This window comes from Acanthochromis polyacanthus, chromosome 4 (genome assembly GCF_021347895.1).
Source record: "Acanthochromis polyacanthus isolate Apoly-LR-REF ecotype Palm Island chromosome 4, KAUST_Apoly_ChrSc, whole genome shotgun sequence".
NCBI classification, from domain to species: domain Eukaryota; kingdom Metazoa; phylum Chordata; class Actinopteri; family Pomacentridae; genus Acanthochromis; species Acanthochromis polyacanthus.
Window position 1 is genome coordinate 5,149,204 of NC_067116.1, and position 12,715 is coordinate 5,161,918.

Below are 12,715 nucleotides of genomic sequence, written 5' to 3' on the forward strand. Positions count from 1 at the left end.
TTGAGCAACAATAAAATAGTGGGATCATAATGGGCATTATTTCCACCAGATGACCTCATATTTGCTCTGAATTAATAGAATCTCATATATATTGTGTTTTAGTGAGTTTTAAAACACATTTAAATACGTTTATTGACACTATAAATTGGATGTTAGAAGTTCAGGCTCAGGATTTTTTCTCACTTTAAGCCCTGCTCAGCATGAGATGACAATGGAAAAACCTTCTTCAAAAGCAGTAAGATATTAACAGACAGACCTTCAGAGGCAGACGTGTGGTATTTGTGTCTGCTTGTCTTGTTATCTAGAAGGCCTAGCTCTGGTTGTCTCTCGGTATGTGCTGTGTCTACATGTCTCTGCCATAGAGTACAAAGCACACATAGAGTCATGGTTTAAAATACATACAGAGTCATGGTTCAAAAGGCACATATGTTTCACAGTCACTCAATGATAAATTAATGATAATCTAAAAGCAAGTATTCTGTTCTAAGTATCCTAAGTATATTTCTTCTAACATAAGTACTATAAGTGTTCTAAACATAATTCTTCTTACAGAAACAAATAAATCCAATATCTATCATGTTAAGCTAAATGTGTGTTGTGTCTAATTTAATATTTTATGTCTAAATATGTGAGTAGCATTGATATTCTGATAGAACTCATGACAAGAAAAAAAAGAGAAGTTTTGCTGCACTATTATAAAAATACAGATACTGTAATACATCTGACTCAGTTAGTTACACCGTTTATCTAAATATTTACAATGACAAGTATTATTTGGTAGTATAACTGCTGAGCCATTTTCTGTTTGGTGTGCCTGGTATGCAGCACATGAACACTTACTAAACTGATGTCATACTATTCATTTATTCTGATTTATTATCTGTTAATCAGGCTATGGAGTGATCGTCACTAAAAACATTGAGCAAGGAAAATTCTTGCTCAAGTACGTTGGAAGACACATCAGTGAATCTGAAGGAGAGGCTCTGTCAGCCTGACATGGTCAAGTTATGAGGATGTTGGAGTCATGCAGTATAAGCAGGGCTTGTTCGCCAGTCTAGCCTTTTTTAACCCTTACCTCAGGTTAAAGTTGGTTCAGCTCTCCGTTTAAAGGGTTAGATTCTATCTGCCTATTAGTGTTTCACCTAACAGGTTTCAGCAGAATAAATTAAGCTGGAATCGGGAGATACTCGCCCAGGTTCTAACTGCCTTGCATCTGAATGTCTCACCCCTCTTATCTGATAAATGCTATCCCACCAAGCAGCCTTTCTAGTAGTAGAATTGATCTATCATTCACATTCGTTATCGGTCAGCTTCTCTCTAAGGACTTGCCTGCACTTGGTGCTATTCCTGGGTTCGTTTTAGAGGTTTGGAAAGAACTAACCTCAGGGGTAATGTTTAAACAATCTCACTTTGGACTAAGTAACCTTTAAGAACCATTAGATTGAATGCACACAATCAACTTAACTTTTTACCACTATGCAGATTTTCAGTGATCTATAATAATTTCATTAGGCTTCTCTTTAAATGCAATAGAGCGTTTTATTAAGCAAGTTTAGCAAGAGCACAGCATCAATTCATGATTAAACAATTAATTATTTCTGATTACAAATGATACTATAGTAACTAAATTGAGCGTACCTGACAATCTTCTCTAATTATTAAATTTAGGAGAGAGAGCGAACAGCGTGGCCACTACCGTATCACTCGGTCTTGTCTTGCGTCTGGGAAAAGCACTCAGTTGTCCAGAGGACTCGGTACGATGTCTTCTTTGTGAACAAAAGGATCTTATCCCTCGGCAGGGGGGAGCGGAGGAGTCCTGTAAGCCAATCGTGGTCTGGCAGTTATCTCTGGAGTCGGCTGGGACGTTAGTGCTTACGCCCCAGCTGTCTTCTCTGTGGTATGGTGGTGATGGAAAACCCTCGTCTGTTCAGGCTGTAGTGGGTCACTGGGTCTCCCAGCCCCGGGGAGGGGAACAGCCCGGTGCTGTTGCCTCCTTTGCCTCTTCGGGTGTAGTCGGATCTTCCCTCTATTGGTCTCTTCTGGATAACTGCAGAACCTCTTAGGACTCTCCGTTTGGCAGAGTGTGGTCTTCGCTTGTTGAACAAAGTCAGAAAAAGACTTTACTTCCAACGATGTCCTCAGCGATCTCTGGAGCCTAAGTCCCGCGTCGTCTTCCCGTCTCTCGGACAAAAGAGGAAGGTGAAGATTCTTCAGAACTCCGGCCAAGTTCCCTTTGCAGCTTCTTCTTAGCAGCTCCGGCGAACGACTCCCCTATAATGTCTCTGCGCTTCCCTTTTTATACTTTCTCTCGCTTTTACTAACACCTACACCGTTTTACACACAGTTCTACCTCTTGGTACGCCCATATCCTTGACTCATAGGTCTTAAGACTCAACCTTTTTCCTGTTACACACACAACAGTTGCATAGAATCATGTGTTTTACAGCAAATACATTTAACACACACTCAGTTGCTATGACAATGTTCTGCAAATAGGCCTCAGCCCATCCTGTCATCCTGCGGAAACTCCAAGTTCCTCATTTCTAAGGGGACTTCTGCCATTCTCACTTCTGCTTTCTTAAGGCCTGGACACACAAGCCTATGAGGCCTGTACGCACACACAGAGCCTAAACAAGGATTACTTCACACAGAATCACTTCTTAAATCATACTTCATTGTTAAACACATAATAAATCATCCGAATCATTACTTTAATCAAATCACACTTCAAAAATGTGTATATATTTCAGCAAGCATAATCATATGGTTAACTTATAATGTTTCTTCTTAAGATCTTTATTTGTCTGCTTTAAACTTTTTGTTACCTTAGGGCCATAATGAGCCTGAGTCCTCTCTGAGACCTCAACATCTGCATCTTACTTGACAGGCTGAAAGGAGTTTTAAATTCTTGCTGGTACGATTACCAAAACCCTCATCTCACTCTAACTTCATGCATTTTAAAATAGCAAAGTTAAAACACAAATAAAAACATATTAATATTTTACTGTAGGCCAGTGGAATAGGTAGGAATTAGTAACACTTGAAAATACGGTAAACTTTTTGCTTTAATTGAAACAAAGATAAACATCCAGAATAAAAAGCTCTAAGAACAGACATGAGGTCACGAGCAAACACAGAATGGAACTAAACATCAAAACACATCACCTAAAAGCTTTTCCTCAGAGGCCTAACGTAGTTACAGTAGTAGCAGTTAGTTTCTGATTTTCTGTGGTAACTCTTCTTCAGTTAGACCCTCCAGAAAAACGCAATTGTGCGATCGCATGAATTCCTGCATTAATCACCAAAATGCCGCTGATTATGCGGGGTCAATTATTTCCCAAAAGGCCGCATAATCCAGACAAAACAGCACATAATTCCCACAAGAATCTCACATTTCCACGAAAAAAAAGAGAAATATGCGGGTCCCACTTGATTTCACAATTTCTGCATAAAATGAGAAAACTCTAATCAAAATAAATGGAGTTGTGAGTTTTTAAGTGACGCCCGGCCTGATGTCATCAGTTCACGCATTCACACACACACTAGAAGCACGAGCTGATGCGGAGCGCGGCGCCAGTGTTGCCAACTTAGCGACTTTCCAAAGCCTCCTGGTGACTTTTTTGTTAAAAGCGACTAGCCACAAATCTAGAGACTTTTTCTGCCGTTTTGGAGACTGACAGGAAAACTGGGATCATTCTGCAGTTACTGTCCTCAACCAGCAGCAGGTGCTGCTTTGAGCTTCTCCCCCTCCCAAAGCACAGGCTGTCAGTCCAATAACCCCACAGCACTCCCAGTGTCTGATTAGAGGACACATCACTCCACAGCCAGACGGCAGGTCAATCGCACATATTTGCATATTTCACAACTATTTGCATACTTTGCAACTTTCCGCAATTTCCCCGCATAAAATGGCCCTTTTGCCCGCGTTTTTCTGGAGGGTCTATTCAGTGTCCCTGTCTTTTCCTTTAATCAAAGAGGTTATTTTCCTCTGCATTATGACTGTGACAAACACTTTTTGACTGTTTTGTAGTGCTTCTCTCCATTTTTATTTACAATATGCATCTGTCGATGATAACCGCTGTAAATCCAGTTTAAAGTTTTTCAGCCAATCACAAGAACATGTAAAATATTAGGTGTAATTTACTGCTCGTCACGTACCGGTGCAAGCGGCGCTTGTTGGCGTCTATTGACGAGTTGTAGGAAATGTCCCAGTGCAATAAATCAAGCGCACCTATTGGCTGCTATTGGCCGTAGCAGTCATAGATATGAAGAGTAGATACACCAGCACGCTGTAGCAGCCGGCTAATCGATGTGCGGACGTGGCGGCCATCTTGGAGGGGGCAAAGTTCCCATTCAAAGCAAAGCATGTACATTGAAAATAAATCATAATTTGCTCATTTCTCAACCGATTCCACCGGTCTACTTTATTGTCAACGTCAAAACATGTGCTATTGATAGAGAATATTTGATCTGAAAAAACAGAAAAAGGCTTCCTACAAATGCGGCCTGCAAACTTAGTTATCTTATTATTTACGTCCAGAGGCCAGGGAATCTTTTGAATTTAACCATTACATATATAAATATAAATACTTAGATATGTAGAAAATGTTCTGAGATCAAAAGATTTAATTGCAAATGTAATCTATTTATTAATATTAATTAATTATATATATATATATATATATATATATATATATATATATATATATATATATATGTATGTATAAATCTTTATTCCAGACTCAAAATGGTCCATAAAATTACATACAAATACAAAAGACAGTAACAAAACAGAAAAAGAGCACTACACATGTAAACCATATAAACACTCTCTCCAGTGTCTCCAGAGCACAGAAGTGTACCGGACACTGCTCTGCCCAGGTTTGACAAAGGCTTGAATAACTTTATTGTCAGAATCCATGAGTTGCTTAATAAACTTAAAAATAAAATTTCTAATAACAGCATTCAGAGTTCTGACATTATTTTGCACAAACAACTGGCTCGCACTGGACCACCGAGGGACCTTCATTAGAAGCCTAAAGACATCATTGTATGCCACATGCAGCTTTTTAAATTTGGCTTTAGTGTAGCCACACCACAAGTGGGCAGTATAAAGTGGTGTGCAAAAGGCTTTAAACAAAGCAACTTTAACATTACGTGTACACGATCCAAATTTTCTAAGGAGTATATTAGCTTGTGCTTATAATTTACAATACTGCCTTTGAATATCATCATCATCAGACAGATCATTCCTGATGATATGACCAAGGTATTTGACCTTTTCCACCACAGAAAGCTCCTCTCCCACCAGATAGAACACAGGAAAAACTGCTTTACTCTGCTCTTGAGCCCTCACAACCATCACCACACTCTTTTTAGAATTAAACTTTGTGTCATACTGCTCACCATACTCTGAGCAGACCTTGAGCAGTTGCTGCAGGCCAGCAGAATAGGGGGACATGATGACCAAGTCATCTGCATAGAGTAGGTGGTTCAAAAGTCTCTCCCCCACCATGCAACCAGTTCTACAGTTATTTAAGCTCACAGAGAGATCATCCATGTAGAGGTTAAAAAGCATAGGGGACAAGATCCCCCCCTGCCTCACTCCATTGGTCACATGAAAAGGCTCAGAGATTGTGCTTCCCCATCTGACCTGCACTGTTTGGTGCGTGTACCAAAAGTGTAAGACCCGAATTAAAAGATCATGAATTTTACGTTGATGGAGCTTTTCAAACAGCTTGCAGTGGTTGATTCGGTCAAAGGTCTTAGAAGCGTCTAAGAAGCACAGGTGCATGGTGGAGTTCTGCCTTCTATACTTACAGCCTCTTTCAGGGCATAAATGCACACGTCTGTTCCATGGTGTGTCTTAAAACCAAATTGCTCATCTGAAATGACAAAGTGCCTCTGTAATCGAATCAGCAGAACACTTTCAAAAACCTTTGAAATGACACTAGCCAGGGCAATAGGCCTGTAGTTGTCCACATTTGTGATTCTCCCAGTTTTATCCTTGAGAACCGGGACCAGCAGTACAGCCAGCATGGAGCTGGGTAAAGCACCATGCAGTAAAAAGGCAGTAAAACAAACTGAGAGTAAGACCACAATTCTGTAGCTGGTGAATTTCAGGTGTTCCGCTGTGATGTGATCTAAGCCACATGATTTACCCATAGGCAGTTTTAATACAGCTTCAGCTACCTCATCTGTTGTAATAGAAAGATTGTCAGAGCACACATTACCAACATTAAAACAATCACTAATTACACAATTAAAAAGGTCACTGTAATGCTTTCTCCACAACTTCACAATATTTTCAGGTCCCGTGACTCCTTCAATACTTGAAGGCAAAGGAACTTTAGAAGCATTTATGATCCCAACTTCCTTCCAAAAGTCTTTTACATCATTTAACAACAGTTTTTGAGCTAGGGAGTCAGCCCTCATCTAGTTTTCTTTTCTTTTATGTGTCTCACGGCATATTTAAACTGTCTATCGGTGTTTTTCTTCAGCTCATAAACAGGGCCAGCCCTTGGTCTTCCTACAGCCACCCAGCTTGTTAAGGCCTCTCTGGCCTCCTGGTGCTGTCTCTACACATGCTCATTCCATCCAGGTTTGATCTCATGTTGTTTGCGCCTTCTCTTACAGAAAGGTTCACCACCAAAGCATACATGCTGCACAGATCCAAGTAATGGCTTGGGTTGTCACAGTTCATATTTCCACACTTAATAGCATCATATGGAACTGGGATATTTCCAAGACTCGTTTCTGTGAGGTAATGGTAGTACTGTAAATCACACTCAGTTAGCCTGGCCCACTCAACTTTGCCATCGCTGGCATGCTTAACATTGTTTGTTAGCTCAGGTAGGCTGCTTACATTTAGCATGACAGAGATTGGCATGTGATCTGCTGTCGCCATCCCATATAAGATTGCAATATCTTCAATACACTCATGAGCATGTGCCGTGCATAGGCAGTGATCCAGCCATGATGTGGTGCCCCAAGCTTCACTAACATATGTGTAGCTGTCCCTAGGAAAAAGGTCTTACTTGACAAACTTAACTTCTTCTCAATACAAAACTGAATTAAATGCTGACCAAACGTGGACTTTACATCTGAAATATCTGCATTAAAATCACCCATCACATATAGCAGTGCAATCACTTTCCTCATTAAAAGAGCCAATAAAGGCCAGTCTGTGGAAGTATTCAGCCTCATTATCACAACATTCAAAAGGCGTGTAAACGTTAAGAATGATAAAAACATTATTTTTACAAGAAACCTTTATGGCTATACACCAATCAGCATTTAATCCAATGACACTGACATTAGAATCATATTTCTTGTGTCACTTTATGGCTACACCACCAGATATTCTTCCATGCACTATCCCCAGACTCAAGTCTGTTGTAGACTCTCCGACCCCATGAAAGTCTTTATTAACAGAGTTTAGTTTGTCCAGGTCTTGTTTAGGGAGGAATGTTTCCTGTATGCATAGAATGTCTGTATTTTCAAACAACTGATCAACAACAAAACGTGGGGCTTTATCTGCAGCAGACTGCCCTAAACGCAGTCCTCGAGAGTTGTATGATGTAATTTTCATGATTTTATTGACATCCTAGACACGTTCTGCTTAGCAACTCCAGTAACCAGAGCTTCCTTGGACTTACGTACTTCTTAAAAGTGCCGCACAAATGCACCTTCTGGCCACAGATCCGGAGCATACATGTCTTTAACATCATCACACTCTGCAATAACTTTGAATGAGCTATATCGGCTCTGTGCGGAGTTGATCTTTATGCACGGTACTTTATGACCCAGCTTGTTTTCCAGGTAGCATGATAGCGTGTCAGTGTCTAACTCTGGCGTGAACTTAGTGGCAAACACACTCACCATTTTGGTCTTTACAGTCTGAATGGTGCCTCCAGGCCCAGTGCTGAGAACGCCATTATGCTTCTCCTGCTGACCCTGCCTATTCACCCGGGGCTTGGCTCTCTCCAGCGGTATAGCAGCCGGTGGTGCTATCCCAGCTGACAGCAGGGGACACCCTGGACAGGTCACCAGCCTGTCACAGGGCTACATATACAGACACACATTCACACCTACGGACAATTTAGAGTAACCAATTAACCTCAGCATGTTTTTGGACTGTGGGAGGAAGCCGGAGTACCCGGAGAAAACCCACGCATGCACAGGGAGAACATGCAAACTCCATGCAGAAAGATCCCAGACTAGGATTTGAACCGGGGATCTTCTTGCTGCAAGGCGAAAGTGCTAACCACTACGTCACTGTGCAGCCCTGAACATCAACAATGAATAATCTGTTTCCTCTCAGGGATGTGCAGTAAGTTTTTGGTATGTTTGTAATGTGGGCATCATCTCTCCATTTCAGATTAAATCTGTTGATTAAAGTTGTGTTAAACTGCATTGGTGCTCATGTTTTAGTCTGAAATGAGTTAATGTCTACTTTTAGGAGGCAAAAAGAACTTTGTCTGGAAGCTCTCACCCCAAAATACACAATAGTGACTGTGTTTTGAGCAAACCTGCCATTTTTCAAAGATATAAAATCATAAAAATGTTTTTTTTTGTTGTTTTTGGCCTGTAGAGGGTTAATGTGTAACTTTACACTGGCAAACGTTGCATTTTTGGAAAGAGCGCCCCCTACTGACCCTACAGAAAGTCTGTTTTCTTAGTTCCCTTGATGGTCAAATAAACTCTTTTCCTGGGGTTATTATCAAGGCATGCCCCACAGCCTGGTACTTCTGTATCCTAAGAAAGTAGCAGAAATGTACAGAAAGTAGCTTGAAGTATATTTTTGAAGGGAAACAACAGTGTACTGTACTACAATGGAATGGAAAACTAAAAAACTACAACAACTACAAAATACTAGTCCCCTCACATCTTTAGAATCATTGCTCCACCCACAAGGTGCAAAACCTGCAAAAATAATGAGAATAAAATAAAGTAATTGACATAAAACAAAGATGTGAAGAACATACTAAACTCTAATTAGCATGTGTAGGACAGTATGCAAGTGTGTGTGGAACCCGCCAATAGAAGGTTAAATCATATTTTTCACAAACTTCTGCTCATAATTTCTTTCCACCTTAACTTTATAAGTACTTTGGGTTTGGGTCACCAGATCACCACCACATCCTCTGAGCCTTTGATTTAGACGTCATGGGGGCAGAACTGGTGGACACTGGCGAGGATTCAAAAGGACTTTATTAAACAAAGCAGGAACTAAATCAATACAGAAATGTTCAAACTGGACTGAGGAGAAAATAAACCAAACTCATTCCAGAAACAAACAAAACTGCTGCGACTGCAAAAACAAACAACTAAGTTCAAAAGAGGAAACATACAAAAAAACAACCTGAAACTGGATAAACTGAACAAAGAAACTGATGAAACAGGAGGAAGTGAACTAACAGGACAAGACAAAGTGTCCAGAACAGTCTGATGCAGCTCTGAGGAACAAACAAGTCCAACATCAGAACAGACCAGAGATCAGTTCAAAGGCTGCTCAACAAAACTATTCATTCCAAGGGCAGGATGGTAGGCAGGGGGGGGCTGGTCGGTATATAGAGATAAATATTTAACATCTCTAATATATATGTAAATATTGATCTGTGTGTTTGTTAACATTACAGGTGATGCAGATGTTTGTAATCTTTAATATCGTGGACGTTAGCGGCTAAAATGTTTCTTCTAACCACAGTTTATTCAGAACCTTCTCTTCAAAATATTTATGAATTTAAAACACAAAAACTGCTTCTCTCATGTTTTAATGTGATTTTTGTTGGTAGAAGAGGTCGACACACTGAGAAAAAACATGAAATCCTGCTCTTTTATTCTATTCCTGTTCAAACTAAGAATCATTTCACTCATTTTCAGAACATGTGATTTAATTCTTGTTGCTGAGACTCCAGCAGGAGGCGCCGTTCCTTCAGTCCACCAAGCACCAGAAATCTGTAAAAAACTGATTATTTATCAGAACTAAACGCTGCAGATTAGTTTTGTGTTTAGTTTTCAGACTGATTCGGCTTTTACATTCCTATTTCTGTAGTTCTGCAGCTTCTTTTGTCCTGTTTTTAGAGAGAAAGTCTAAAATATGTGGAAGAATTTAGATTTCCTGTTGGATAAAAAGAGAGATTTAATAATAATGTAGGTTTGTCCTCATTGCTTCAAGACTAAAGTGCAGAAAAGAAACTAGAATGTCTGAATAGAAAGAATATTCAGATGAAAACACGTCGTGTTAACTGGATGTTTGTGTGATTTCTGTTTGCTTTGTGAAGGTTTTAAAACTCTGTGAGCTAAATAATCATCAGATGTTTTTACAGGAAAAGATTTTAAATGTCTGTTTGTTCTAAAAAGAAAAAAGGAACAAATGAATACAATAACAATATTAGACTATAAAACAGAGTTTGCACAGTTGTTTGCACACAAAAACCTGATTTTCTCTGGACAATAATGTGTGAAAGTCTGTCAGCAGTTTGTAGATTCACTGCTTCCTCTCTCATTTCACACTTTGTGCAGCTCAAACGCTTTTAGTTCAAGTGAGCGTCAGAGGAACACCACATCCTGATTTTCACTCTCAACATTTGACTGGAAAAAGACACAAACACCACATTTGGCTCCTGGAAGAATCACAACTTCATCTTTGAAGAGGAAGAAGATTAGATTTAATCCATGAATGTGAAAACATGTTTGTGAGGGACAGAGTCATGGAGAGACTCAACTATCTGTTCAACACTGTTTCTCTGACAGGAGGAGACTCTGGAGACTGAACTCAGCACAGAAACACTGAGGAACCAGGATAGAACCTGTAGAACCCAAATCCAGGATAGAGAGGTTGAGTGAATGTGGTGTTGAAGGTGTGGAGGAGGATCAGAGAGTCAGAGGAGACTCTGTAGAAGGACAGAGTTCCAGCAGGAACGTCCACATAAACTGAAACTCTGTGAGAGACTGAGGAGGAACTGATGGATGTTTTACTGTTACTGTGATAGACATAGTAACCATCATCAGAGCAGATCAGACTCCAGGACTGATCATTAAATCCAAACAGACAGTCATTACTGTCTCCTTTCCTTCTGATTCCTCTGTAACTCACTGATATATCAACCTTTCCTCTCCACTCCACCTCCCAGTAACAGCGACCAGTCAGACCAGTTCTACACAGCAGCTGAAGATACCGGTCAAACCTGTCTGGATGATCAGGATATGACTGAACCTCCTCCACATATGTCACCTTCCTGTTGTTGTCAGACAGTTTGAGGTTTCTGTTTACTGTGTTTGTGTCGACTGTGAGTTGACAGGAATCTGATGGAGAGAACAAACACAACACAGCTGCAGTTATTGATGGATCATGTGATCAGTATTAAAGCTTTGATGATGACCTCAGAGATGTGACACTTTGAAGATGCTTGAATGTGCTGCTTTGTTTCCATCAATCCATTAAAACACACTTACACTTCCTCAGACCTGGTGTCAACCATCGGACTCCAGCAGGCGTCACCCTGAAAGGAGGAGGACGGTCAGAGCAGCAGAGACTCTTTCAGCAGCACACATGGACGTTACATGGCTCTCACACTGTTCCACTGATAAAGGACCAGTCCAACATGGAGACACAGACACCTGAATGCAGCATCTCTAAAGTCCTGTCCTGTGCTCGTCACGTTCCAGCTCAGTTTACACTCATTATTCAGCTTTACTCATTGATGTTTCCTGGAGCTAAAAGGTTCCCTGTCTGTCATGTCCATGTGCTAAGCTACGCTAACAGTTTCCTCTTCCCTTCAGTCATGGTGTGTAGCTGAGCTAACAGTGTTCTTCTGCTTCCACTCTTTGTGTTAAGGTAGGCTAAAAGCTTCCTGAGAGTGTCTGTCTGTCTGTACCTGAGAGTTTCCAGTCTACAGTGTGGATCCTCCACTTTAGCTCTCAGCATCTTCTCTCCTGAGTCTCCTGGATGGTTGTAGCTCAGGTCCAGCTCTCTCAGATTTGAGGTCTTGAAGCTCAGAGCTGAGACCAGAGAAGCACAGCCTTCCTCTGTGACCAGACAGCCTGACAGCCTGCACACACAAAACAACACAAACCTGATGGACAACACTTGGCTGGATGTTTCTCACTCTTTGTTTTCTTCTTTTTCTTTCAGATACATTTTGGTGCAGATTTGATGCATCTGAAGCAAATAAAGAATCAATCTTTCATTTTCTTTCACTTTCAAAGTGTGAGTCCTGACCTGAGAGCTTCCAGTTTACAGTGTGGACTCTCCAGTCCAGCAGAAAGACTCTCCACTCCTGAATCCTGCAGGTTGTTGTTAGTCAGGTCCAGCTCTGTCACACTGGAGGACTGGGAGCTGAGGACTGAGGACAGAGCTCCACAGCTTCTCTCTGACAGATTACAGCCACTCAGTCTGAAGAGACAAAAGCAGATTATACTGATGAAACAGCAGGAAAATTAAAAGTATCATCAGTCTCCAACTACTTACAGAACTTTCTTGGAGGCTTTGACCACTGGCAGCAGCCTCAGAAGAACCTCCTCTGAAGCAGAGTATTTCTTCAGGTCAAACACGTCCAGATGTTCTTCTGATGACAGTAAGATGAAGCCCAGAGCTGACCACTGAGCAGGAGACAGTTTATCTGTGGACAGACGTCCTGATCTCAGGGACTGTTGGACCTCCTCCACTAGAGAAACATCCTTCAGTTCATTCAGACAGTGGAACAGATTG

General features: G+C 40.9%; 2 protein-coding genes across 7 annotated transcripts in view; one reads left to right on the plus strand and one right to left on the minus strand.

Moving 5' to 3' along the window:
* LOC127533723 (mucin-22-like) overlaps window positions 1-12,715 on the plus strand; it is a 147,981-nt gene that overhangs the window by 101,513 nt on the left and 33,753 nt on the right. The window lies entirely within an intron of this gene.
* LOC127533722 (NACHT, LRR and PYD domains-containing protein 12-like) overlaps window positions 1-12,715 on the minus strand; it is a 184,802-nt gene that overhangs the window by 97,754 nt on the left and 74,333 nt on the right. For 3 of the 5 annotated variants that reach the window (XM_051947528.1, XM_051947526.1, XM_051947527.1), the window contains one exon: window positions 12,227-12,400. The exons of the other annotated variants lie outside the window; for them this stretch is intronic. In XM_051947528.1, coding sequence (XP_051803488.1) covers window positions 12,227-12,400 — 174 coding nt within the window. The remainder of the gene's footprint in view (window positions 1-12,226; window positions 12,401-12,715) is intronic. 5 annotated transcript variants of the gene reach the window in all.